Consider the following 26,748-nt stretch of genomic DNA (forward strand, 5'->3'; position numbering starts at 1 on the left):
GCTGCGATTCATGGGGTTGCAAAGAGTCGGACACGACTGAGCGACTGAACTGAACTGAACTGAGTGGTAAAGAATCTACCTGCCAGTGCAGGAGACGCCAGAGACTTGGGTCTCTGGGTCAGGATGACCCACTGGAGTAGGAAATGGCAACCCTCTCCAGTATTGTTGCCTGGAAAATTCCACAGGCAGAGGAGCCTGGTGGGCTACAGTCCACGTGGTTGCAAAGAGTCAGACGCAACTGAGCACGCCTGCACGCACACAATGCTGTCAGATGTGTTTTGTTTTCCAAACAAGCTACAAAAGCCACTGACCGTAGTAGGATTCAAGTAATCTTCCAGCCATGGTTCTAGAGCCAGGCTGAGCCTCTCTCCCTCAGCACCAGCGTGACGGCAGTTTCAGGTCCCCTGTAGCAGGTGTGTGTCTCAGGATGACGATAACGTGGAGAGTTCAAAGATGACAAGATTCAGTGGCCCTGTTCTGCCTTTCAATTCCAGTCCCAGAAGCAAGCCCTTGGCTTTAAAAGTTAGATTCAAGACAGCAAGTGGACGCATTCTAGACTGTGGCCATGGTTCAGCAGATCTCAGCAAGTAGTGAGGTAACTAGAATAAACGGTATGCAGGAGAGGCAGCAGAAAGGAAAGAGAAAAAAAAATGAACAGAGTACCCCAGCATTCTCGGGAAATTAGTGTCAAGTCACCCTTCAGGTGACTTTGATTCTAGAGTCAGGATAGTACCTCTAACAGAATGTTATGGTCACCGGCCTTTCAGGAGACCAGCTTGGGAAAAATTTAAACCCAGCCTAGGTGTGAGGGAAACGTATCCACATAAGATTACAGCAGCTCAACGAAGTGGTGTAGGCCCTGGCCACTGATTTCCTGGATCCGTGACTGATGGGCCAAATCGAAGAGTTCACTTCCTAGTTATTACACAAGCGTCTGATCCAGTTCCTGTTAGCAGTAGAACAGCAAATCACCATGTTTCATCAAGCTGAATGGAACCCAGGTCTCCCGCATTGCAGGCAGATTCTTTACTATCAGAGCCACCAGGGAAGCCCAAAAATACTGGGGTGGGTGGCCTATCCCTTCTCCAGCAGATCTTCCCGGCCCAGAAATCGAACCGGGGTCTCCCTTATTGCAGGCGGATTCTTTACCAGCTGAGCTACCAGGTCATTATAATACATACTTTCAAAAAAACCCACACCTTTGTATTGTTAAAAAAAATATCAGCAATTTCCACTACATCAATTACCTTTTGCAACTTTATTGCCTGCCTATTGAGGGGGGTCCGATGTATTGAATATTTGGCACGGAGTATTTCAAATTTAGTCTTCTTTAAATTAGTGAAATTGATGGTAACAGTCACATAGAAATTTAGTGCCTGTCCCAGCTGAAGAAAGCTGATGTTTTGTTAGCTCCTAAAAGAAGGCAAGTTTTATCTTGACACGCACGAAGCTACGGGTACAGGGGTCGAGACTGCCGTAATAACCTGTACTTGCTCCCGACGGGCGAGACCGTCTATTTCATCGCGTCGGTGGTCGTGCTGTACAACGTGGAGGAGCAGCTTCAGAGGCATTACGCGGGCCACAATGACGACGTGAAGTGGTGAGTCCTCAAAACCGATGCCTGTGACGCCTGTGCAAAGGGCATTGGCAGAAAGGGTTCCGTGATGGATAGAACTACAGAGAAGCAGAGGGAGCTGAGAAAATGGGGTCTTTGAGAACAGCTCTTGTTTGTGCTCTGGGCTGTATTCTGGCTCCCTGGCGCTCTAAGACCCGTTCTTTGGTTTTCTCTTCTCATGACACATTGTCTTAAACAGCCGTGTTATGTAAACAGATAGCTCCAACAGACCCCTATCTGGAGGTCTTCTCGTGCTAATGGCTTCTAATTTGGGTGTGCAGTTTTTAATAAAAATGTTTTGCCTCTTGTTTCTGGCTGGGTCTGCTTTTCCTATAATTCATTTATACCTTTGGTAATGATTTTATATATCTTAGAAAGATGGGTGGATACATAGATGGGTTTATGTTATTTCTATTTGTCCTAAGTCCCTGATCAGTTATAAAAATCCTGCTGAAAAAAAAGATGATGTCTTTGCTGTTTGATGGACTCAAAATGACTTCTTAATAAAGACTGTACACTAATTAAGCAGTTCTGAGATCGAAGTGGTATTTCCCAATCAGGGGATGCATTTCCCTTGAGTTTGGTAATTCCCTATAGATAAAGAAATGAAGATGAAATGAAATATGTACCAATGGTCTAAGGTCTTTGGAAGCCCAGAGAATTTATCAAGAGTGTGTAAGAAATTGGACACTGTATATTTCTCACATTTAAATTTTTGACCAGAGTGTATTTGATCAAGGGAAAAGTGAAGCTTACCTTTAAAAGAGTAGACGTTTTCTGTTTTCTTTGTTTGGTTTGTTTGGGGTTTTGTGGGTTTTTTTTTTTTTTTTTTTTTTTTTGCAGTCTGAACGTTTAATCAACATAGACACATTGTTAATATAGGTAAATGAAACTATGAAAACTTGAGTTTGGACTTTCGTAAGAACAGATGTTTTATGAAGATCTCTTTTTAGCCTTGCAGTTCACCCCGATAGGGTCACAATAGCCACAGGACAAGTCGCAGGCACGTCCAAGGATGGAAAAGTGAGTAATCTTTTCATGTTTTTGTAATGAACTGGTAATACAAAATGATTTTTTTGACAATATTTTGCTGATGAATAAGCTGTTGGATATAATGTCTGTGAGCGTGCATGCTCAGCTGCTTCCGTCGTGTCCAACTCTGTGCGACCCCATGGACTGGAGCCCACCAGGATCCTCTATCCGTGTGATTCTCCAGGCAAGAATCCTGGAGTGGGTGGCCATTCCCTCCTCCAGGAGATCTTCCCAACCCAGAGATGGAACCCGTGTCTCTCACATCTCCTGCATTGGCAGGTGGGCTCTTTACCACTAGCACCATCACTTGGGAAGCTCAAATTTGAATTTAATCCTTTAATTTGAATTTTTATTGCAAATGAAAATTCTTACACTGACCTTAAAAAAAAAACCCCTTGAGCTCACGTTAATTTCAGCTAATTTTTAAATAGCATCGCTCTTGCCTAAGAAGTCATTAATTCTTCCAATATTATTTACTCACGTGATAAACATTAACATGTTGAGTTAAAATCATGAAAAATAATCGTTTGACTATGGGGCATTTTGCCTCTTCAGTGAATGAATCCCTTGTTATCATGACTTTAATCCATGGAGTGTGTGTCTATGTGTCATCTGCAAGGGCTGCTGGAAGGATTTTTGCAAAATTTTGTAAGCAAAGACTTCAGTTTGTATTTTAAGGAATCAGAGAAGGAGCTAGTGGAATTTGGCAAACACAGCAATTCAAAACTGGCTTCCACTTATTTACCACAATCTGTGGCCATTGTTATTTTATCCAAAACATCTAGTAACTTTTCTGATGTCTACTTTTGTATAGTCTATCAATGCACACTGTATAATCTGAAACTAATTACGTTAAGTATTTCCATTTTTATCCTGAGTGCTACCATTTTTCAGAAAGTATTTTAATAACATCAAATTTTAAATATTTATGCTATTTTCCATTAAAATCCTACACTTGAAAGGAGGTAATAGGAACAATGGAAATCAGACTGCTATTCTGTAAGCACACAGGGAACAGAGTCTTCTTCTTTTTTTTTTTTAAATGTTAAATGACCTTTAAAAGTTATTCGAGATCACTAGTAAATCATTTGTTCCTCCCTCTAGTGGATGAACTGTGTATTTCAGTTTCTGGCCTTGAAATGGTATCAGAGCCTTAGAGCCCTCTGAATAGCTGAGCTGTTCTTTCCATTTACAAGTGGAGAAGTCCAGAGAGGCCAAGTGACTGCAAACATCCAGCTACTTAGAGACAAATCCAGACTAGAGCCCAGTCCCCCCGTCCGTTGTGTACAAAGCTGGTCCTTTTCTTGATAAATCTGCTGGTGGTTCTGTGATGCTTTCTTCTATCAAGGAAGAGAAAAATTAGCACAGCTGAGAAAGTTTTGAACTAATCATAACCATTCTAAGCTTGTATTTGTGTATTATCAATCTCCTGTGGGGCCCAAGAATGTGAAGTTCTTAATACCACAGGTGGTAGTCATGATGATGAATTTAAACATGCTTACCCCTTAGTGGCAAGACAAACTTCAAAAGAATAACCCTTACATGAGACTCCATTTTCTTTGTCATGTTTCAGTTTTAAAACTTAGATGCTTTAGATATACAAATGGGAATATCAGTTCCTGTGGGACAGTTATCAAGAATTGACTGTTCAAAGTTTGAAACTTGGTATTAGTTGCTCATTTGTGTCTGACTCTGCGGCCCCATGGACTGTAGCCTGCCAGCCTCCTCTGTCCATGGAATTCTCCAGGCAAGAATACTGGAGTGGGTTGCCATTCCCTTCTCCAGGGGATCTTCCCAACCCAGGGATCAAATCCAGGTCTCCTGCATTGCAGGCAGATTCTTTACCATCTGAGCCACCAGAGAAGCCCCTAAAACTTGGTAGACCTCACCTACAGCTAAATTGGCCACAGGAGCCATGACCTTCGAAAGATATTTAGTTCAGTTCAGTTCAGTCGCTCAGTTGTGTCCGACTCTTTGTGACCCCATGAACCTCTGCATGCCAGGCCTCCCTGTCCATCACCAACTCCTGGAGTTTACCCAAACTCATGTCCATTGAGTAGGTGATGCCATCCAGCCATCTCATCCTCTCATCCCCTTCTCCTCCTGCCTTCGATCTTTCCCAACATCAGGGTCTTTTCAAATGAGTCAGCTCTTCACATCAGGTGGCCAAAATATTGGAGTTTCAGCTTCAACATCAGTCCTGCCAATGAACACCCAGGACTGATTTCCTTTAGGATGGACTGGTTGGATCTTCTTGCAGTCCAAGGGACTCTCAAGAGTCTTCTCCAACACCACAGTTCAAAAGCATCAATTCTCTGGCACTCAACTTTCTTCACAGTCCAACTCTCACATCCATACATGACTACTGGAAAAACGATCTAGTCTTGTTGGTTAGACTAAACAAACCATCTATTCTTGACTAGACGGACCTTTGTTGACAAAGTAATGTCTGCTTTTTAATGTGCTGTCTAGGTTGGTCATAACTTTCCTTCCGAGGAGTAAGCGTCTTTTAATTTCATGGCTGCAGTCACCATCTGCAGTGATTTTGGAGCCCAAAAAAATAAAGTCAGCTACTGTTTCCACTGTTTCCCATCTATTAGCCATGAAGTGATGGGACTGGATGCCGTGATCTTAGTTTTCTGAATGTTGAGCTTTAAGACAACTTTTTCACTCTCCTCTTTCACTTTCATCAAGAGGCTCTTTAGTTCCTCTTCACTTTCTGCCATAAGGGTGGTGTCATCTGCATATCTGAGGTTATTGATATTTCTCCCGGCAATCTTGATTCCAGCTTGTGCTTCTTCCAGCCCAGCGTTTCTCATGATGTACTCTGCAGATAAGTAATAAGCAGGGTGACAATACACAGCCTTGACGTACTCCTTTTCCTATTTGGAACCAGTCTGTTGTTCCATGTCCAGTTCTAACTGTTGCTTCCTGACCTGCATATAGGTTTCTCAAGAGCCAGGTCAGGTGGTCTGGTATTCCCATCTCTTTCAGAATTTTCCACAATTTATTATGAGATATTGGGAATATTTTATTTATTGTAAAAACACAGAGTCTTAAGTGCATTAAAAAGAAAAAAAAAAAAAACACTTTTGTTTTGGGACTTCCTTGGTGGCCCCATGGTTAAGACTGCACTTCCAGTGCAGGGAGCATGGGTTCAATCCCTGGTCAGGGAACTAAGATCCCTCAGGCTGTGTGGTGTAGCCAAAAAAAAACTTTAATATTTTACATGTAAATATCAAAACTGATTTGAAATAAAGCCTCACAAAATAAAAGGATAAAACAAAGAACTGGGGGGAAATAGCATTTTTAAAAAAAGGCTTTTGACAAAGTAGAAGTAGCGTCAATACAAAGGTAAATTTGCAGACCCGGCACGATGAGTGACCCAGCATTTTCTTCCGAAGCAGCAGTTACCCCCACACGTGCGCATCTGGGATTCCGTGACGCTGAATACGCTGCATGTTGTCGGAATCGGGTTTTTCGACCGAGCCGTCACCTGTATCGCATTCTCAAAATCTGTAAGTGTGAACCTTGTGGGTCTTGCAGCTTTGTCCACACAGGGAGGTGAGACTCAGCTCAAGGTTGAAGAGGGAGAGGTTAACACGCCCGAACCTGCCCAGATGTGTGCCCAGATCTGAACTCTGAAACCTCCCGCTTGCCAGGCCCCCTCAGTCAGAGGGAGCACATGCCTAGTCCCGCACGCTCCCAGTCAGACATTTCCATGGTGATGAGAAGAGGCCCTTCGGCCACACTGTCTCAGGCTCACAGAGCAGTCTTGCCTCCCCTGGCCTTGAATTTCCCCTGCCTGTCTGTGCCATCCCCACCCACTGCCTGGCCATAAGCAGGGGCTGGAGGGGCCTCGTGGTCCCCAGGCTTCCTCAGGATGAACCGCCCTTTGAAGCACTAGTTCAGCCAGTTAGAAACACATACGTGTTCACATCAGTATGCCTTGCGCCTCACCCCCAGCACCTGTCCCCTCATACAACCTTACGATAACCAGCCCCACGCCCTGTGCCCTGTGCCCCGGAGCTGCAGACACTCGTCTCCTCCAGTGCGAGAGCTCTGCAGCCCCTGGGAGGCTAGGTCTAACGGAAGCGGTACTGAAGTCCACCCCAGAGCTCTCCCTCCTGCTCCTGTGCCTGGTAACCCCCACATTCCCCTGTCCCCACCATCTGTCTGCCCAAGTCCTAAGCAGATCTCAACAGTGATGGGTAAATACACTTTAATAAAGATGTAGCAGACTCGTGATTAAAAAATTAAAATTATGTTCCTTTTTAATCACGCTCAGTCTGCTTTATTCTCGAGTGTAGTCTTCCTGTGAATACCTCCTTTTTTCCTAGAATGGAGGCAGCAATCTCTGTGCAGTGGACGACTCCAACGACCACGTGCTGTCCGTGTGGGACTGGCAGAAGGAAGAGAGGCTGGCGGACGTCAAGGTCTGTGAGCACGCCTGCTGCGGGGCCGCCTCGTCCATTTCCCACGTGGAGCCGTCTCCCCTGAGATGTGGGCTCTGTCCCTGCCGCAGCCCCCAGCGGGACCCCTTCTCGAGAAGCCCTCGGGCCCTGCCCCTCTCCCCTTATTCCCAAGGCCTGGCAGGCTTCCTGCTTCTCTTCACAGCGTCTGTAAGGGTTTCGCGCCCACCTCCCTTTACAGCCACCACCCTTTTAATTCGCCCCATCACTCCGGTGGTCACTTTCTCCCTCACTTACTTGCTCATGTTCTTTCCATCATCCACAAATACCGAGGTCCCCTTTTCACGCACATGTTAAGGAAGTACTGGGAGGGGTGGTGACAAGTGAGATGTGCCCGCTGCCCAGGCGGAGGGCCAGGCAGGGATCTGGGGATCAGGGAAGCTTGTCCAGAGCTGAGTGGACTCAGGAACGGGGAGCGAGATCTTGGTCCTCCCAGTGGGGCTTTTCCTGCAGGGGGGCCCGTTGAACTTCCCAATATGTCAGTGAAGTTTCCTTAAGCTCTCTCATGCTTTCCTCCTGGTAAAACCGTGATTGGGTCTATTTTTGTAGAAATGACTTCAGATTTCTCACCCTGGCATCCATTAGCCTTAGATCACCTTACTGACCTAACCATAGGACTACCATTGGGTTGCCTGAGCTACCTGACATTAAGAGCCTCAGTGGATTACCTGGCTTACGTAGCCTTCTCTCTTGTGTGTGTGGGATGCAGACGGTATTCTAACAAGGCATGAGCATACCTGTTTTTATGCTATAGCTGTGCCTTCTATGTTTTGCTCAAGTATTTCGGTTCCTGCTGTGTTACTAGGTTGGAAGTAATCACAGCAAGTTATTGTCTAGGCTCAGGAATCTGTAACTGAATTATCAAGCAGAAGGAGCAGTCAAGGTCAGATTCATGGCAACAGGGTGCCAGTCATGAAAACTGATAACAGGATGAGGGTGGTAAATTGATAGCCAAAGAACCAGCTCCCCCTCTGGACTCTAGGCTCGGCCACCAAGCTACCAGCAGAGTCCTGGGGATCAGAACCAGGCAAACAGGGCAGCCCAAGTGGGCCAGGAGTGGTGGAGCTGAATAAAATCCAGGCTCCGGGGCCCTTCCCATCACTCGATGAGGATGAGACTTGCAGTTCTTAAGTCCCAGCCTCTCCTTCAGCCAGAGCATGGCTGTGTGCCTGCTCCATGCCAGGTCCTGAGAGTCCCCATGCAGAAGGAGACTCTGTGGTCCTGTCCGCAGGGCTCTGGGGGAAACAGACAGGGAGAGGTGTCGGCGCACACAGACGTAAGTTTAGTGACTAGAGAAGATGAATTCAGGGGGCGAAGTATCAAGAGTCTTGGTGCTCACCCTGATGAGTTACTTATTTGTGGTTCAGAGTTTATTTCCTTAAATCTCAAGAGATCTGAGACATCTGATTCTCCTGTTTTGTGCAAAGTGTTCGAACGAAGCTGTATTTGCCGCGGATTTCCACCCCACCGACACCAATATAATCGTAACCTGTGGAAAGTCCCACCTCTACTTCTGGACGCTAGAAGGAAGCTCCCTTATTAAGAAGCAAGGATTGTTTGAGGTAAGGTGAAATTGCATCTCTCATTTTATTTTTCACCAGTGGTGCTTGTGATCCCCTGGCATTTAAGGAAGCTCTGAGGCATCACAGCCTTAGAATTTAATTGGCCAAAGTGGGGGTGTCATGATAAAGACTATTCCTGGAGATCCCTGACAGAGTTGGGGAGCCCCTCATGGATAACATTGGTGATGCTGATAAGGAAGGACTAACACAGGGAGAAGAGCCAGGGTGCCAGAGGGCCATGGCCCTCACTGTGGCCTGCTGATTGTACAGAGCAATGAAGAAGGTGCCCAGGAGACTGCAGTGCAAGCCTGCTGAGGGTGATGGGCAACCTTGGTGCCGTTTAGCCCAGCATCTGAGGCCTCACGAGAGCACCAATATGGCACCTGATGCCCTGCAGGCCCAGAGGCTGAGTTGGAGGACTGCTTTATCCGCCTTAGCCACTCCACAGCCTCCCCTGCTCTAACTGCCTGCAGCCGTGTAAGTACCGGATACTTTGGACCGGATAATCTCAGGGCGTAATTTGTGTAACGGTGGATGAGAAGGAAAGGCACACAGTGTGGTAGCCACAGCCGACACCATCCAGCTCGGGGTGCCCATGATTCTCGATGTTCTTAAAAACAGAAGGATGTCTTGATTTTACATATATATATATATTCTTTTTTAACATTCTGCAGAAGCAAGAAAAGCCAAAGTTCGTCCTCTGTGTGACTTTTTCTGAAAACGGTGACACCATCACCGGAGATTCAAGTGGCAACATCCTGGTATGGGGAAAAGGTAACAGCGACGCTCCTCAAGCAGCCTCTTGTGGGTAATGTTCTAAGGAAGAAGCCAAATCCCATAAGAATTGCCGGTTAATATCATTTCCAAGTTTACTATTTGATTCCAAGGTACATAGGTACCTACATACGTGTGTGTGTGTGTGTGTGTAACTTGGAATCAAAAAACCAGGACAGAGGAAAATGAGACTAGTAAGCTGTTGGCTTCTGTTGTTTTAAAAGGTTCTTTAAGCCCAAGATGTTGTAATAGACTTAATCACTTTATAGGGAGATCTAATAACAGCTTGTAATGATGAAAATCATCGAAGACTATTTAGCTCTACAGCGTTTAACTTCTCTGGTCCACCCAGCACTTGGCAGACATTGACTGAGTATTCATTGTGAGTCCGAAGCCATGTGCTGGGCACTGGGCATACAGATGAGTCAGGTGGGCATCAGTGGGCAAACAGCGTGATAGGAAGGACTCCTTACTCAGAAACACGTTGAGTCGAGTTCAGTGAGCATTTATGAGTGTTTACCATGTGCCAGGAAAACAGAGACAATGCACCATCTCTGTACTCCAGGGTCTCAGTGTTTGGGCTGTGGGGTGAGGGCAGAAGCGGAGCCACCGCGGTAATGTCGGGCTAACTCTGTGACCTTGGTAGTACTGCTGCCACTCTGAGTGCCACGGGCTCTGTACACACACGGGTTCACTGCACCCTGAAAGCGGTGCCGTGGAAAAGCAGCAGCCCCATGACTCCCAGGAGGAAACTGAGGCAGAGCAATCAGGCCACTTGTCCAGGGACCCCCAGCTCATCTCTCAGCCCTCCTAGCACACTATATGCTTCACCTTGGCATGTTTTCCTTTATTGTTTTTTAATTTATTTTAATGAAGTATGGTTGATTTACAATGCTGTGTTAATTTCTGCTATATAGCAAGGAGATTCAGTTGTACATATATGTATATATGTCCTCTTTTTTATTATTTTTTTGACTGTGCTGGGTCTTTATTCTCTAGTTGGGGCGAGCGGGAGCTACTGTTCGCTGGGGTACGTGGGCTTCTCGTTGCAGTGGCTGCTCTTGTTGCAGAGCACAGGCTCTAGGCACCCGGGCTTCAGAGGTTGTGGTGCATGGGCTTAGTTGCTCTGAGGCTTGTGGGATCTTCCTGGACCAGGGATCAAGCCCACGTCCCCTGCATTGACAGGCGAATTCTTTATCGAGTTCTTCAGCACTGAGCCACCAGGGAAGCCCTGTGTATTCTTTTTCATATTCTTTTCCAGTGTGGTTTGTCAGAGGATATTGAATGCAGCTCCCAGCCCCTCTACATAGGACCTTGTCGTGTATCCATCCTACACGTGATCGTTTACATCTGCTGACTCCAGGCTCCCTGTTCATCCCCCTCCCCCTTGCCCTGTGTTCTTTGATTAGAAAGTAACCCAGTTCGTGTTTGTCTGTGTTAGCCGCTCAGTCGTGTCCGGCTCTTTGCGACCCCGTGGACTGCAGCCCGCCGGGGTCCTCTGTCCGTGGGTTCTCCGGCAGGAACGCTGGAGCGGGTAGCCATTCCCTTCTCTGCGTTTGTCTTGTTTATCTAGTGCTCTGAGAACATGTAGAAATTGAATCCTTTATAGATTCACACTGCATTGATGTTCTGATAATCTCATTTTAAAACAAAAAATGAGATGGGCAGAGGTGAGGCCTTGGACAATGTCCTAAGCATGGTTTTCTCGTTGTGTTTAGGTACGAATCGAATAAGCTACGTGGTTCAAGGGGCCCACGAGGGCGGTATTTTCGCACTTTGTATGTTAAGGGACGGCACGCTTGTGTCGGGAGGAGGGAAGGACCGCAAGCTCATTTCTTGGGATGGAAATTACCAGAAGCTTCATAAAACCGAGGTGAGACAGCATGTCACACTGCTGACACTCTTTTTAAACCTTAAACTATTATGTCAACCAGTTTCCTTATGAGTTTGAAATCTTTTGCTTACCGTTTTGAAAACTGTACTGAGAAAATTTTACTAAATGGGGTAACATTTTATATAAAATCATGAAGGCAGTTTACTAAAATGGAATTCAGTTTATAAACGGTGAGGTGGTCACATTTCATGTCTAGAGTATTATCATAGAACCAATCTTACGAGGGAATATTATCCACATTTTGATTAATCCTTAAAATATTTATTGTCTTTTCCCTGTAATTGCCAGCATGTTGCTCTGGAGACACCGTCTCTTGGAACTAATATTTACTGAGTACCTGCTTTGAACGTGACTGAACACCAGCACTGTCTCTAGAGCTTTGACTTCTTTTGGCATTTCTCTCACCTCCTTATTACCTAATTAGCAACCCTGGACTCCAATAGGAGGCAGAGGCAAGAAATTCAATATTCCTTCTACACACTGTCTAAATTTTCTTTCCCAGGCCCTGGGAAATTATGAGCAGACAGAAACCAAGGTTGGCATCAATCTGAAGGTTGAGGACCTTCCCCTCCAGCATAGTGTGGACACCGTGTAGAACTTTATTGTTGCTTAGTTGCTAAGTCGTGTCCAACTCTTTGCAACCCCATGGACTGCAGCATGCAGGCTCCTCTGTCCTTCACGATCTCCCAGATTGCTCAAATTCATGTCCATTGAGTTGATGACGCCATCCAACCATCTTATCCTCCGTCACATCCTTCTCCTCCTGCCCTCAGTCTTTCCCAGCATCAGGGTCTTTTCCAGTGAGTCAGCTCTTGGTATCAGGCGGCCAAAGTACTGGAGCTTCAGCTTCAGCATCAGTCCTTCAGTGGATATCCAGGGCTGATCACCTCTAGGATGGACTGGTTGGATCTCCTTGCAGTCCAAGGGACTCGCAAGAGTCTCCTCCAGCACAGTTCAAAAGCATCAATTCTTCGGCTCTCAGCCTTTCTTATGGTCCAACTCTCACATCTGCACATGACTACTGGAAAAACCATAGCTTTCTAATTCAGATGCCCACAGCACAATGACAGCAGAGAACAGCATCACACTTGCTCTGACAGTGTGAGAATTTTGTTTTGCTGATTACCGCTCTTCATAAAGCAAGGCCTTCATCTGAGTTTTGGAAATCACTTTCTTTTCATGGAGACTTTAATTGTGGTAGCATTTTTTATAATAATATTTGACCAGCATTTTTTTGAACCTAAGCAGCATTGCAATCCTAAGAAACAGTCCAAAGCCTCATCTAGTATTATGGAAGACACTCACCATTTTTAAGTATCTGTAATTCATTATCAGCATGGATTGTTATCATCTTTTCTCAGATCTATGCTAACCCACTCGTAAAAAGTTTGTATGAGAACAGGCCACTCTTTAACATCCCAGAACCACAGTGCTGTGATTTTTGTTCCTTTGAAAAAGTACAAGAACCTCTAATTATTTTATCATAGCAAATTGTTCTTGAATGGTGTATTTTGAAATCGTTTTTATTAACACTTAATCACACGTGTACCAGCGTGAGCAGTGGATTTCAAAACTAAATAAAGTTGCCAAAGGATTTATCATTGCAAGTTACAATAAATTTTTAAGAACTCTTACTTATTACAGCATGTTACATATTCCTTCCTCCCTAAATTTTACCTGCTTCTGCTATCAGAAGTCTTAACAAGTAAAGAGTAAAGTACCCAGTAGTCTTTTTTATTTCTTTATTTTGTCCAGAAAAAAGGTGCCTCATTGTAGGGGTTTTTTTTTTTCCAGTTGGAGTATAATTGCTTAACAGTGCTGTTGTTTTCTGCTGTATAACAAGTGAATCAGCTTCACCTGTACCTATGTCCCCTTCCTCTTGGACCTCCCTGCCACCCCTCCACCCCCATCCCACCCATCTAGGTCACACAGAACACCCAGCTGTTCCTCTATTTTTTTTTTTTTTACAACCTTACTCTTGCTCATTCTTTCAAGGCATATAAAAGGTATGGAGTTTAAACGTAAGATTTGGGGTTTGGATCATTCACTCAAGTACTTTGTCTCCTTGTTACGTGTGTGTGTGTGTGTCGTTATGATAGAAGCTGTTATCATAAGTAAACAAGTGTTTTGAATGATGGAACTAGTAATTTAATGACACCTGAAATCTTTTCCATGCAGATTCCAGAACAGTTTGGCCCCATACGGACAGTGGCCGAAGGAAAAGGCGATGTGATATTGATAGGCACGACCAGAAACTTTGTTCTGCAGGGCACACTGTCGGGGGACTTCACACCCATCACTCAGGTAGGCGTCAGCTCAACAAGTCCATCAAACACCTTCATGCTGTGTAATAGTACAATATAAGACAGGGCCTCCCTGGTGGCTCAGATGGCCAAGAATCTGCCTGCAGTGCAGGAGACGCAGGTTCAATCCCTGGGTTGGGAGGATCCCCTGGGGAAGGGAATGGTAACCCACTCCAGTATTCTTGCCTGGAGAATCCCATGGACAGAGGAGCCTGGCAGACTATACAGTTCATGAGGTCACAGAGAGTCAGATAGGAGGGAGCAACTAACACTTTCACTTTCATAAGACAGCGTTACAAAGAGGCGATTCTTCTGTGTTTTATATTAACATCCCCTTCCTCAGCTTCAGTGGGAGGAAGAGAAACAGATGGACACAGTTCCAGAGCCTGCGGTGAGCCGTGGTGTTCTGTAGGGCCCCCGCGTGCTGGTGGTGATGTTTCAGGGGCGTCCGTCTGCCTCGGTTCTTTGCAGGGTCACACTGATGAGCTCTGGGGACTGGCCGTCCATGCCTCCAAACCTCAGTTCCTGACCTGTGGGCACGACAGGCACGCCACCCTGTGGGACGCCGTGGGTCACCGGCCCGTCTGGGACAAAGTCATAGAGGTAGGCCTGTGTGTCCTAGCCCGTCTTTCTTATAAAAATGCATCTGCAACACATGGGTTTATTTATTTATTTTTTGCATGAGATTGGTGGTGATATAAATTCGTCCCAAAGAAAGTGTCACTTAATTTATCGCCTTCACATTGCATTGCTTTAACCACCACCCCAAGGGGTCTCATTCATGTATTTCGGAAGTTTACCAGTGCTTTTTCAGACAGCACGTACGCCTTTCTGATTGGTTGTTGGGTCTCCTGAGTGCAGTCTCTTCCGGCTGAAAAGCTGAGGAGCCCTTGTTAGGAGCCTGTATTCTATTTACAGAACACCTTTTTGATGGGAATGGATTAGCTATTCTAACAGCATCCAGTTTATCTCTGCACTTTGAGTTTGATGGTACAGGTCAAATTTAAAGTCAGCACGTCTCTGAGTTTGCAAAAGGAACTCCGATCATACATCAGAGTGCTGAAGGATCCTCTCCCTACGTGCCACGCTGCGGTGTCGGCGTTTATTGAGCACTGTTTGCATACTGAGCATTGCACATGTGTTACTGCTCATCCTGACAGCAGCCTTGCAAGGTGAAGTTTTTAACCTTGATTTTAGTGATTAGGAGGTTGGAGCTTCGAGAAGTCAGATGGCTTGGCAAGATCAGTGTTTACACCCCACTTGGTTCACACCTGACGCCAAGGTCTTCTGCTGCATCTGTAGTGATTCAAAGCACCTCCCGTGTTGCTTGCACCGTTCATGACACATAACAGCCTGGGTGAGGGGCGGCCCCTCTGCAGACCCCGCCACGAGTCCTCTCGACACCCGTGGAGTTGCCGGCACGTCTCCGTGTGCTGGGTCCATGCTTCAGCCCTTCACTTTTGGAGAAAATCTGCAAGTGAATGGAGGTGACTGGTCCCTGGGGATGTTGAGCACTGGGATGATGGGCCGTGGGGAGGTGACTCTGGCACCAGAGGGGTTGGTGCACAGCTGGCAACCAGGAATCCTCAACAGTGGTCTGGGAGAGTGACCTTCCCTGCGGCCTCGGTCCACACGGCAGCCTGGCTGAAAGCCTTGCCAGCTACTCCAGCGCCAGACCGTCAACCCACCCAGCCTGGCATCACAGCACAGGTGCTAAACCGAACACCAAGAAGATCTTAAGCCCCAGCTCCTCTGCGCACTGACCGTGTGACTGGGCAGACACACTCAAGTATCTTCCTCTCAGAATGTTATGAGCCTCAAATGAGCTGCACAGTAAAGCCTCCAGTGCACGTGATTTCTGTCTGGAGGCCCCGAGCTCATCACAGCTCCCACTTTGGAAAAGCACCGCAGGAATGTAATCCGGCTTCCCCGGTGGTGCTAGTGGTAAAGAACCCCACCTGCCAGCGCAGGAGATATAAGAGATGTGGGTTCGATCCCTGGGTCAGGAAGATCCCCTGGAGAGGGGATTGGCAACCCACTCCGGTATTCTTGCCTGGAGAATCCTATAGACAGAGGAGCCTGGTGGGCTGTAGTCCTTGGGGTCACAAGAAGTTGGACAGGACTGAAGTGACTCAGCACACAATATAATCAGTCCCTGCAGTCTCCTTCCTGTCTCTCTTTCTCTCTTTTTTTCCCAGTTTCTCCGGTGGCATCTCAGTGCCTCCATTTCCACATCCAGGGTTACTGCTTTCTTGGTCTTCCTGTGATTAATCTCTTTTCATTTCAATTCATCCTAAGTACTCCTACCGAGTCACCTAAAACACAGATTCAGTCACATCACTCTTTGCAGTGAAAGGAAAGAGTCCCTCTCACTGTGTTTTTCCTGGTGATCTGACCCTTGACCTGGCCACGCAGCCCACATTGCTAGCATCATCCGCGTGACTTCCCGTTCCCTCCCCTGTAGGTCCTGCTTTGAAAAACCAGTGACTCTCCCCTGCTGTTGTTGTTCAGTTGCCAAGTCTCGTCCAGTTCTTTGCGACCCCATGGACCGCACCTTGCTAGGCTTCCCTGTCCTTCGGGATCTCCCTGAGTTTGCTGAAATGCATGTCCATTGAGCCGGTGATGCCATCCAACTATCTCATCCTCTATCACCCCCTTCTCCTCCTGCCCTCAATCTTACACAGCATCAGGGTCTTTACCAATGAGTCGGCTCTTCCCATCAGGTGGCCAAAGGATTGGAGCCTCAGCTTTAGCATCAGTCCTTCCAATGACTATTCAGCACTAATTTCCTTTAAGATTGACTGGTTTGATCTCCTTGCAGTCGAAGGGGCTCTCAAGTCTTCTCCAGCACTCTGCTCCAGACTGTGTTGCTTCTATGTCCTTGATCATATTCTTGTCCCCTTAAGACCTCATCCAAACAGATACTGGCATGTCCACGTCCGCCTCCACCAGGGGCAGTTCTTCCTGTGTCGGAAGGCCCGAGTCGAGGGCCTGCAGCCAGGACGCCGCAGCCCAGCTCCCCGTCTGACGTCACCTAGTGCTCCCCTCCATTGTGCTCTATCTCTCCCGTCAGCCTTGCTCCACCTTGTTAGTAATGAACACACGCGTGTCTCCCCATCGCTAAGTCTGGCGTGTGCCTCGCTCATCTGGAGATCGCTCTAGGACGGCCAGGTGTCCTGGGAGGCGCTCATCCGGTCCTGACCTGATGGCCTTGGGTGCGGGGGTCATATTTCCAGACAGATGGGGCAAAGCTTCCCATTCAGCATGGAGGTCAACCAAAGGGACTTCCAAGACTTGGAGGAAGAGCATGTCTTTGTTGATCTGTCATCTGGTTACTGTAGATATGAAAGGATATAAGATAGAATGGGCTTCCCTCACAGCTCAGTTGGTAAAGAAACCGCCTGCACTGCAGGAGACCCTGGTTCACTTCCTGGGTCAGGAAGATCCACTGGAGAAGGGATAGGCTACCTACTCCAGTGTTCTTGGGCTTCCCTGATGGCTTAGCTGGTAAAGAATCCAGCTGCAATGCAGGAGACCTGGGTTCAATCCCTGGGTTGGGAAGATCCCCTGGAGAAGGGAAATGGCTACTCACTCCAGTATTGTGGCCTGGAGAATTTCATGGACTATATAGTCCATGGGGTCGCAAAGAGTCGGACATGACTGAGCAACTTTCACTTTCTACTTTGAAGATAGAATGAGAGAGACTTCCCTGGTAGTCCAGTGGGTGGGACTCCACGCTTCCACTACAAGGGACGTGGGTTCAATCCCTGGTCAGGGAACTGAGATACCTCATGGCACGAGATGCAGAAAGAAAAATTATAAAAAGACAAAATTGTGTTATTTTTGAGACATGACCTTCATTAAAGTAAGGAAGTGTTTTCCTCTCTGAAGAAAAAAAAAGAGTTTTTTTTTTTTTTAATGGGCCACGTAGCCCTAAGGGATTAGAGCTGTGCTTGTGTGTGTTTATGTAATCGCGCTGTGTCTGGCCATCAATTTACACTTCCTTTACAACATTTTAGGATCCAGCTCAGTCTTCTGGTTTTCATCCTTCAGGGTCTGTGGTTGCAGTCGGAACACTGACTGGGAGGTAAGTGCGTGTCGGTGTAGCCTGTGCTTTCAGGGTTCACGGGAAAGAGGCTTGTCTGTGTTTCCCCAGCGACCGGTCAGGGTAGCCCTTCGCTGCCTCGCTCAACACCTGATGACCGACTAGGAATTAACGTCAGAACTCAGAAGTGAAACCTTGGACAGTGGGCCTTCCCATTTCGGACCTTGGGAAAACCTAAAGTTGGCTGTGGTCCCCGCTCCCAGAGGAGGCCCCACCTCCACACACAGATGGTTGTGGGGCTCCTTGATGTCAAAGCACTGAGGGTTTTATGATGCTTTTTCCTGCTGCCTTGCAAAATTTTAGAAACTGCCCAGTCCCTGAGCCTCGTGTTTGACTCAGCTAACCCTCACTTGCCAAGGGCCTCCGATACGCCAGGCGGCAGGTCTGTGCCTGAGTCCCAGCTTTGCCACCTAGCTGCAGTGTGTCTTTGAGCCAGTTGCGTGACCTCTCTGAGTTTGTTTCTTCCTCTGTGAAAGGTGGCAATATATGTGCCTTGCCAAACACTGATGATTAAGTGAGACAGACTATGAAGCGGCTCCTGGGGTTGCCTGGCGGGCAGCTTTGGTGGTTATTACTGTCACCGTTTTATAAGATTTGATTGTGCTTTATATTGATTGTCATACTGTCTACACTTACTGTAGCTTGATTCGTATACTGTTAGTGCTTCCCTGCTCTCCAAAGTGTGCCACTCATGGACAGGAAAGTGGGCAGGGCCAAAGAGGGCTTGGAGTAAGAGTAGGAACTGCTCAGTACAAAGTCAGCTACAGGGTTGTGTTATACGGCACGGGGAGCACAGTCAATAGTTTATAATGATGATAAATGAGGTAGAAGCTTTACAAATTGTGAATCACTATATTGTATACTTGTACATAATATTGTACAGCGAACATTGTACATGTTTCAAAAGAGAGCATACCACTTAGATTATGTTGTTAGACTGTAGCATGTGTATAAAGAAAGAGTAACCACTCATAAGTCATAGGTGGCAACATCTTGAGAGTTGAGCACCTATCCAACAGAATTCTTCATGAATTCTGCAAAGCCACACACCCATGCATGCACGCATACATGCACACACACGCACACACCTCTGACCTCTCTTAGAGACCGCTGAAGCTTCTGACTCAAGCAGGCTGTGATGAATGGCCACCAGCCAGTTATTGTCATCAGCTGCACGCTGACTCTGTGGCAGGACAGAGCATGCGACGAGGCCAGCCAGGCGGTCAAAATCACAGACAGTGTCCTGTGGGTGGAAGAGAGAGGGACACGCATCTCCGCATCCCTCCCCTCCGTTCATGCTTCCCCCACCTCTAGTCCTGGTCCCAGGCTTAGCTCTCAATGGGGAAGCTTAACACGGTGTTCAGAGGCATAGCTAGTCCCTACAGTCTCTCTGCTGCTTATATTCTGACCTGTGTTCAGGTTAAATAGCACATTAAAGATAAATGTGGAGAAGAAAATAGCAACCCACTCCCATATTCTTGCCTGGAAAATCCCACAGACAGGAGCCTGGAGGGCTACAGTTAATGGTGTTGCAGAATCGAACACAACTGAGCGACTAACACTAACACACAAAGTCACAAGGAAGCAAAGCTGAGAAGCCAAATCCAGGTGTCAGGGGCCAACCAGACCCATTGAGTGGTACTGATTAGGGCCCCGAGTGGATAGCGATGCTGGCTCAGTGGGCACGCTGATGAATGGATGGCATCAAAGTTTGCAATGGCAGCAGCAGGGTGCCCTTGATCCTTTTCACCCCTGAAAACACTGCTGCCACCACCTGAGAACGTACGGGCAGGAGAGTTCAATGTGCACCATTTCACACCCTGACCGAGCACCGTGTCCTAATTAGAGGATTCAGAGCACTTCCAAGTCCAGTTATAATTTGACTGATCGGATCCTGAGCCTGCAGAGCTATTCTGGGCCCTTACCTGCATTTTATAGTTGAGGAAACTGAGCCCAGAGAAGCTAAATTCGAAGACCAGTCCTCTACTCACCCTTCTGCCATCCTCCGGGTCCTTTCTTTCGCCTGCTGGTTGCACACCAGCTTCGCAGAAGGTCAGAGGCTGACCCAGCTCTGCTTGCGTCAGCCCGGAGGTTGTCCCGGCCCCAGCTTGCTGGACCCTTTCTGCCTGGCCCGGGCCAGATCTCTCGGTAAGCTCGTGCAGTGGCCCCCTTGCCACTTGCTCTGGCCACAGGCCTGGGGTTAGATGCTGGTCCATCTTCCCTGCCCAGGGTTTTCTCTGTTTTCATATGTAAATGACAAAACTCAAACATTAAGGAGCCCTGCCATGATGTCAGTAGCTAAATTCTTTCCCGTGATAGCCAGTCAGCTGCTCCTTTCTTTCGGAAATGTTCACATGCAGGCAATTTTCTTTACATGAAAGCTGGGGCTAAGCGTTCTTGTTAAGCACATACAGAGCATTTTTAAGCTCTTAATCGTTTTTAATAGCCTGGCTGTGACTGTCATAGTCTGACTTCACATTCTCACTAAGCAACTGATTTGTACTTTTTCTCATGTTTACACAGGTGGTTTGTGTTTGACACAGAAACAAAAGACTTGGTCACCGTCCACACGGATGGAAACGAACAGCTCTCCGTGATGCGTTACTCACCAGGTTAGGACACAGACGGTTCACTGTAAAACTCCCAGAGACAAAGCCCTGCATAGATGTCTCTAAAGAAAGACATTCACAGGCCCCCTCCAGAGTGAAATTTACAGTACATCTGTACGTAATTGTGGCACCTGGGGGCTCTCCCCCTCCCTCCTTTGGAGCACTATGCTTGTGTGGTTTCATCTGTTTCCGTGTGTCAAGAAGAACTTGCGTTAACATTATAACAGCTTCTCATGTACCTGTGCCTTTTTTTTTAGTATTTATTTATTTGGTTGCATCAGGTCCAGCTGCGGTAATCAGGATCTTTCACTGAGGCACATAGACTTCTCTCTAGTTACGGCACACGGGCTCCAGAGTGCACAGGCTTAGTTACCCCCATGGTGTGTGGGATCTTAGTTCCCTGACCAGGGATTGAACCCAGGTCCCCACATTGGCAGGCAGACTGCCAACTACTGGACTGCCAGGGAAGTCCCCACTCAGGCCTTCTTGACAGGTGCTTTTGGAGCACATTGCTTGGGTGTTTGTTTTTTCTTAACTCTTTATTATGGAAAATTTCAAGCATGGACAAAATTAGAAGAGCGTGGTGAGTTCGTGTACCTGTTCCCCAGCTTCAGCGTTTACCCATTTGTTCACCTGTAGCTCCACTCGCTGGGCCCTCCCGTGTTGTTTGAAGCCCGGTCCCAGAGGTCTTATCCTTTCGTCTGTTACTGTTAATGTATAGAAGGATCTGGGGACTTCCCTGGTGAGGCAATGGTCAGGACCCTGTGCTCCCTGTGCCTGGTCAGAGGAGTGAGATCCCACAAGACGCATGGTGGAGTCAAATATATATATATATATCTTTATATCTGAGGTTATTGATATTTCTCCCGGCAATCTTGATTCCAGCTTGTGCTGCTTCCAGCCCAGCGTTTCTCATGATGTACTCTGCATAGAAGTTAAATAAGCAGGGTGACAATATACAGCCTTGACAAACTCCTTTTCCTATTTGGAACCAGTCTATTGTTCCATGTCCAGTTCTAACTGTTGCTTCCTGATCTGCATATAGGTTTCTCAAGAGGCAGGTCAGGGGGTCTGGTATTCCCATCTCTTTCAGAATTTTCCACAGTTTATTGTGATCCACACAGTCAAAGGCTTTGGCATAGTCAATAAAGCAGAAATAGATGTTTTTCTGGAACTTTCTTGCTTTTTCGATGATCCAGAGGATGTTGGCAATTTGATCTCTTGTTCCTCTGCCTTTTCTAAAACCAGCTTGAACATCTGGAAGTTCACGGTTCACATATTGCTGAAGCCTGGCTTGGAGAATTTTGAGCATTACTTTACTAGCGTGTGAGATGAATGCAATTGTGCGGTAGTTTGAGCATTCTTTGGCATTGCCTTTCTTTGGGATTGGAGTGAAAACTGACCTTTTCCAGTCCTGTGGCCACTGCTGAGTTTTCCAAATTTGCTGAAAGTGAAGAGGAACTCAAAAGCCTCTTGATGAAAGTAAAAGTGGAGAGTGAAAACGTTGGCTTAAAGCTCAACATTCAGAAAACTAAGATCATGGCGTCTGGTCCCATCACTTCAGGGGAAATAGGTGGGGAAACAGTGGAAACAGGGTCAGACTTTATTTTTGGGGCTCTAAAATCACTGCAGATGGTGACTGCCGTCATGAAATTAAAAGACGCTTACTCCTTGGAAGGAAAGTTATGACCAACCTAGATAGCATATTCAAAAGCAGAGACATTACTTTGCCAACAAAGGTCTGTCTAGTCAAGGCTATGGTTTTTCCAGTGGTCATGTATGGATGTGAGAGTTGGACTGTGAAGAAAGCTGAGTGCCGAAGAATTGATGCTTTTGAACTGTGGTATTGGAGAAGACTCTTGAGAGTCCCTTGGACTGCAAGGAGATCCAACCAGTCCATACTGAAGGAGATCAGCCCTGGGTGTTCTTTGGAAGGAACGATGCTAAAGCTGAAACTCCAGTACTTTGGCCACCTCATGCGAAGAGTTGACTCATTGGAAAAGACCCTGATGCTGGGAGGGATTGGGGGCAGGAGCAGAAGGGGACGATAGAGGATGAGATGGCTGGATGGCATCACTGACTCGATGGACGTGAGTCTCAGTGAACTCCGGGAGTTGGTGATGGACAGGGAGGCCTGGCGTGCTGCGATTCATGGGGTCACAAAGAGTTGGACACAACTGAGCGACTGAACTGAACTGAACTGATATCTTTATGTGGAGAGAGAACTATATATATATGGAGAGAGAGAAATCTAAAAAAGATGAAAACTTTTTAACAGCTTTATTGAAGTATAATTTACATACAATAGTTTACCATTTATGAATGTACAATCAGTGATTCTTAGTAAATCTGTAGAGCAGTGTAGCCATCACCACCATCCAGTTTCAGAACCTTTCCATCATCTCCAAAAGTTCCTTTCCTGCCCATTAGTAACTCATCTCCACTCCCAGCCCCAGCCGTAGGCAACCATGGATTTGCTGTTCTGTGTCTATAAATTGTCTTTTCTGGGCATTTCCTATCAATGGAGTCCTACAGCACATAGCCTGTTGCATCTGGCTTCTTTTACTTAGAATAATACTTGTGAGATTATTCATGCTACTGTATATGTGTCAGTAGTTTATTCCCTTTTAGCGCCTAGATAGTATCCTGTTTTATGGGTAGAGCATGTTTGCTTTGTCCATTTAACAGGGAATATGGGATTGTTTCTGTGTTCAGGCTGTTATGAATAATGCTAAGAATACTGATCATATGTCAATTTTGGCTGGGTTTTTTTTTTTTTTTGGCTATGCCAAGCAGCTCAGGGGGTCTTAGCTCCCTGGCCAGATAATGAACCCAAGTTCTTGGCAGTGAAAGCATGGAGTCGAACCACTGGACCTCAGGGAAGTCATCATATGTCCATTTTGTACTCATGTTAGTTGCTCAGTTGTGTCCGACTCTTTGCGACCCCAAGGACTGTAGCCCACCAAGCTTCTCTGTCCATGGGATTCTCCAGGCAAGAACACTGGAGTGGGTTGCCATGCCCTCCTCCAGGGGATCTTCCCAGCCCAGGGATCGAACCCGGGTCTCCTGCATTTCAGGCGGATTCTTTACCGTCTGAGCCACCAGGGAAGCCCCTTTTGTACTTGTAAGTCTTTTTAATCCATACGTGCTCCCTCCCTCCCTGTCTGTCTGTCTCTCTGTCTCTCTCTTTGACACACACGCCATCCTCGCTTGCAGTTTATGTGTTGAAGAAGCTCGTTTTTCCTGGAGCAATTTCCACACCCTGGGTGTTGCTGAGTGCATCTCTGTGGTGTTGCTTCACTCGTCCCCCTGTCCTCACATGTCCCCCCCTCCCCACACGTCCCTCTGTCCCTGTATTTCCTGTAAAGTCATTCGGAATGCAGACCCTCTTCCAGCTCAGTGCATCCCGGTCTCTCCCTCCTACCCGAAACTCATTGAGTCTGCTCGTCTTGCTTTCTGTGCTTTTAGAGCCATCGCTGCACAACACTCGATCCCTAAACAGAGGCTGGTGATTGGTTTTCCTATTTTAGCCTTTCTTCATTTGTCAGATATAATACGTCTATGAAGAGTGACTTCTCTTCATCCATAATATTAATATGTTTTTGTTACCTAAACAAGATACTATTTTGTTAGTATGACCAAGATATATGGCAGAGTTCACATAGGAAGTCAAGATAGACACTTGATTTCTTTCACTTTATTTACCAGTTTCAGGATAATGAGTTTGTCCTCTGTTCACTTTAACAATGATCAGTTGTTGTTAGTGGTGGTAGCTTCGGTGTCATTATGAACTTAGGTGTATTTGGTATGTTTCAATCTATGATGGTTATGATAGGTGAAACAATTTGTCCATTATTGGCCACTTCAGGTTGGTTCCTGAGTCTTTCTGACAACATGTGTGCTGGAAATGCTCGTGGCAAATGGTTGCCGTAAGCGGCTTCCCAGGTGGCTCAGTGATAAAGAATTTGCCTGCAGTGCAGGGGATGCAGGTTTGATCCCTGGTCCACGAAGATCCCCTGGAGAAGGAAATGGCAACCCACTCCAGAGTTTGTGCCTGAGAAATCTCATAGACAGAGGAGCCTGGCAGGCTACAGTCCATGGGGTCGCAAAGAGTCGGACACGACTGAGTGACTAAAGAACCAGGTAGGATTCTGTTTCTAAGCCTCATCATTTATGCCTGTGCTTCAGGAAGTACTGTCTGTGTGATCCATGGGACATTCAGCTCCGTGGACACTCTCGGAAAAAGCGATTTCAGTCCTTGGAAATACTTGGCTAAGACTAAATTACCATCACTAGGGGTATCAGATTCATTCAAAAGCAATATTGTCTCTTTGAAATAATTCGTGGCTATTTTTTCTACATCTGTGATGGCCGCGAGCATTATCCTTTGCCATTGATAAAACGGTTATTCTTAACGAATGAAGCGTAACCTTGCGTGTCTTTGCAGATGGGAATTTCTTAGCCATAGGCTCCCACGACAACTGCATCTACATATATGGAGTCAGTGACAACGGGAGGAAGTACACGCGGGTCGGCAAGTGCTCGGTGAGCACGCGGGCCACTCCTTGTGGGTCTCCGCAGTCATTCAACACGTCCGGTCAGCGTGGGTGGGAATCTGCAAGGCGAGTGAGGTTCACCCAGTTTTCCCTCTCCCAGGGTCATTCCAGTTTCATCACCCACCTGGACTGGTCTGTCAACTCACAGTTCCTCGTGTCAAATTCCGGAGACTACGAAATCCTCTACTGTGAGTGGCTCCCCAGGCCTGGGCGCAGATCTCCTGGAGCTCCACTCTGACTCCAGATGAGGCCTCCTGCAGAAACCCACTGCCTGCCCATGTTTCTCGGCCTCAATTCCTCCTCTGCTCAGCAGAGGAGACAGGCTGGACAACCCCCTGCTTGGCACTGAGATACTTGGGGGTTGGTCCCCAAAGAGGGGAAGGCCCGGCCCTGCAGGGAGAGGCAGAAAGAGGGGTAAGAGCTGTGCCAGCGAGAGGCCAGAGCCCTGTGAAGGTGTCACCCTTCCCAGCTGACACCATGAGGTCTGCCCTGCTGACTGGACAGCAGCCCCCGGGGCCCCTGCTCCTTCTCCCTCCGCCCCTCCCAGCCAAGTCAGAGCCCAGGCAGGCCCAGGCCACGTGTGGGTGATGGGCGGTGCCCTCGCCCCTCCCGGCCAAGTCAGAGCCCAGGCAGGGCCAGGCCACGTGTGGGTGATGGGCGGTGCCCTCCGCTCCTCCTGGCCAAGTCAGAGCCCAGGCAGGGCCAGGCCACGCGTGGGTGATGGGCGGTGCAGGCTGCGTTCCGTGCACTGGTGCCCCCTCCATCCGTCAGGCACCTGCCATGTGCTGAGCACGGGGGCCCCAGGGCCAAGGGGGGTCCGGTCTCCGCCCCCCCGGCAGGCACTGAGAAGTGCAGTGCGCTTCACCCACACGCTCTCATGTGGCCCACAGCACGTTCCAGCTCTTCCTGTTTCAGAGACAAGGACATGTCGGCTCAGATAAAAGGGCGCAGACATCAAGAGCCAGTGGGTGGGGAGGTGGGCACCCCCCTGTTAAGAGAGAGGAGGAAAGGGGTCTCCCTTAGGCGGAGCAGGTGGCCCTGCCTGATGCAGGGCAGAAGCAGGGGATGGTTTCCAGGGACGGGCTGTGAGTCTAGAATCTTCTCAGACATGGTCTATGAGAGTTGGTCATAGTATGAGACATGGTCTCACTGGTCAACTCCTCCAGCGAGAGTTTAGTTGAGGAACACACAAATCACCTGTGAGGTCACAGGTACTTGTTATGACCAGTTTCCGTCAGCTTTCATAACTCGGAGCTGAAAGAATTGTGTGTGTGTGTGCGTGTGTGTGTGCACAGGTGCACGCCTGTGCCCAAGTGTGTGTTGGAAGAAGTCTGGGGAGCCTGACAGAAGGGGGCAGAGTTGTGTCCAGGGGGACAGTGAGCATACGGAGGTCTCAGAACCAGAGGTTATCAAAGAAAAGAAGCCAGACAGGGGAACAGACCCAGAGAAGGAGACGAGCAGAAATGGAAGAAATGAAAGAGGGGTCCCCTCCGAGGCCTCGGGGCTTAGGCTGTGAGCACGGTCCCCAGGGGACTGGGAGGCGGACGGTGTCCCTCTCCCAGAGGGCTCTGTAGCCGATGAGGCCTGGCTCTGGGGGCCCAGCCTTGCCTGGGGAGGAGGGGGGCTCTGGCCCAGATGTCACCAGACCTGCGTCTGCCCTTCCAGGGGTTCCTTCTGCCTGTAAGCAGGTCGTGAGCGTGGAGACCACGAGAGACATCGAGTGGGCCACGTACACCTGCACGCTGGGGTTCCACGTCTTCGGTAAGGTTTCTGCACCTTTCGTTCTGTTCCAACGTAAGGTGTGTCTACTTTGAGAATGACTTTCC

The 26,748-nt window shown here is 47.6% G+C and overlaps 1 protein-coding gene across 9 annotated transcripts in view; it reads left to right on the top strand.

Moving 5' to 3' along the window:
- The window catches only part of EML1 (EMAP like 1), a 204,387-nt gene that overhangs the window by 174,064 nt on the left and 3,575 nt on the right, over positions 1–26,748 (top strand). For 5 of the 9 annotated variants that reach the window (XM_027522086.1, XM_027522080.1, XM_027522085.1 and 2 more), the window contains 14 exons: positions 1,451–1,600; positions 2,569–2,638; positions 6,055–6,165; positions 6,988–7,083; positions 8,547–8,681; positions 9,356–9,455; positions 11,174–11,328; positions 13,528–13,653; positions 14,124–14,255; positions 17,672–17,739; positions 20,281–20,369; positions 24,814–24,911; positions 25,023–25,110; positions 26,588–26,683. In XM_027522086.1, the coding sequence (XP_027377887.1) occupies positions 1,451–1,600; positions 2,569–2,638; positions 6,055–6,165; positions 6,988–7,083; positions 8,547–8,681; positions 9,356–9,455; positions 11,174–11,328; positions 13,528–13,653; positions 14,124–14,255; positions 17,672–17,739; positions 20,281–20,369; positions 24,814–24,911; positions 25,023–25,110; positions 26,588–26,683 (1,514 nt within the window). Of the gene's footprint in view, positions 1–1,450; positions 1,601–2,568; positions 2,639–6,051; positions 6,166–6,987; positions 7,084–8,546; positions 8,682–9,355; positions 9,456–11,173; positions 11,329–13,527; positions 13,654–14,123; positions 14,256–17,671; positions 17,740–20,280; positions 20,370–24,813; positions 24,912–25,022; positions 25,111–26,587; positions 26,684–26,748 lie in introns of all 9 variants that reach the window. The other 4 variants (XM_027522079.1, XM_027522076.1, XM_027522078.1 and 1 more) reach the window with 1 other exon arrangement.

This window comes from Bos indicus x Bos taurus, chromosome 21 (genome assembly GCF_003369695.1).
Source record: "Bos indicus x Bos taurus breed Angus x Brahman F1 hybrid chromosome 21, Bos_hybrid_MaternalHap_v2.0, whole genome shotgun sequence".
Classification (NCBI taxonomy): domain Eukaryota; kingdom Metazoa; phylum Chordata; class Mammalia; order Artiodactyla; family Bovidae; genus Bos; species Bos indicus x Bos taurus.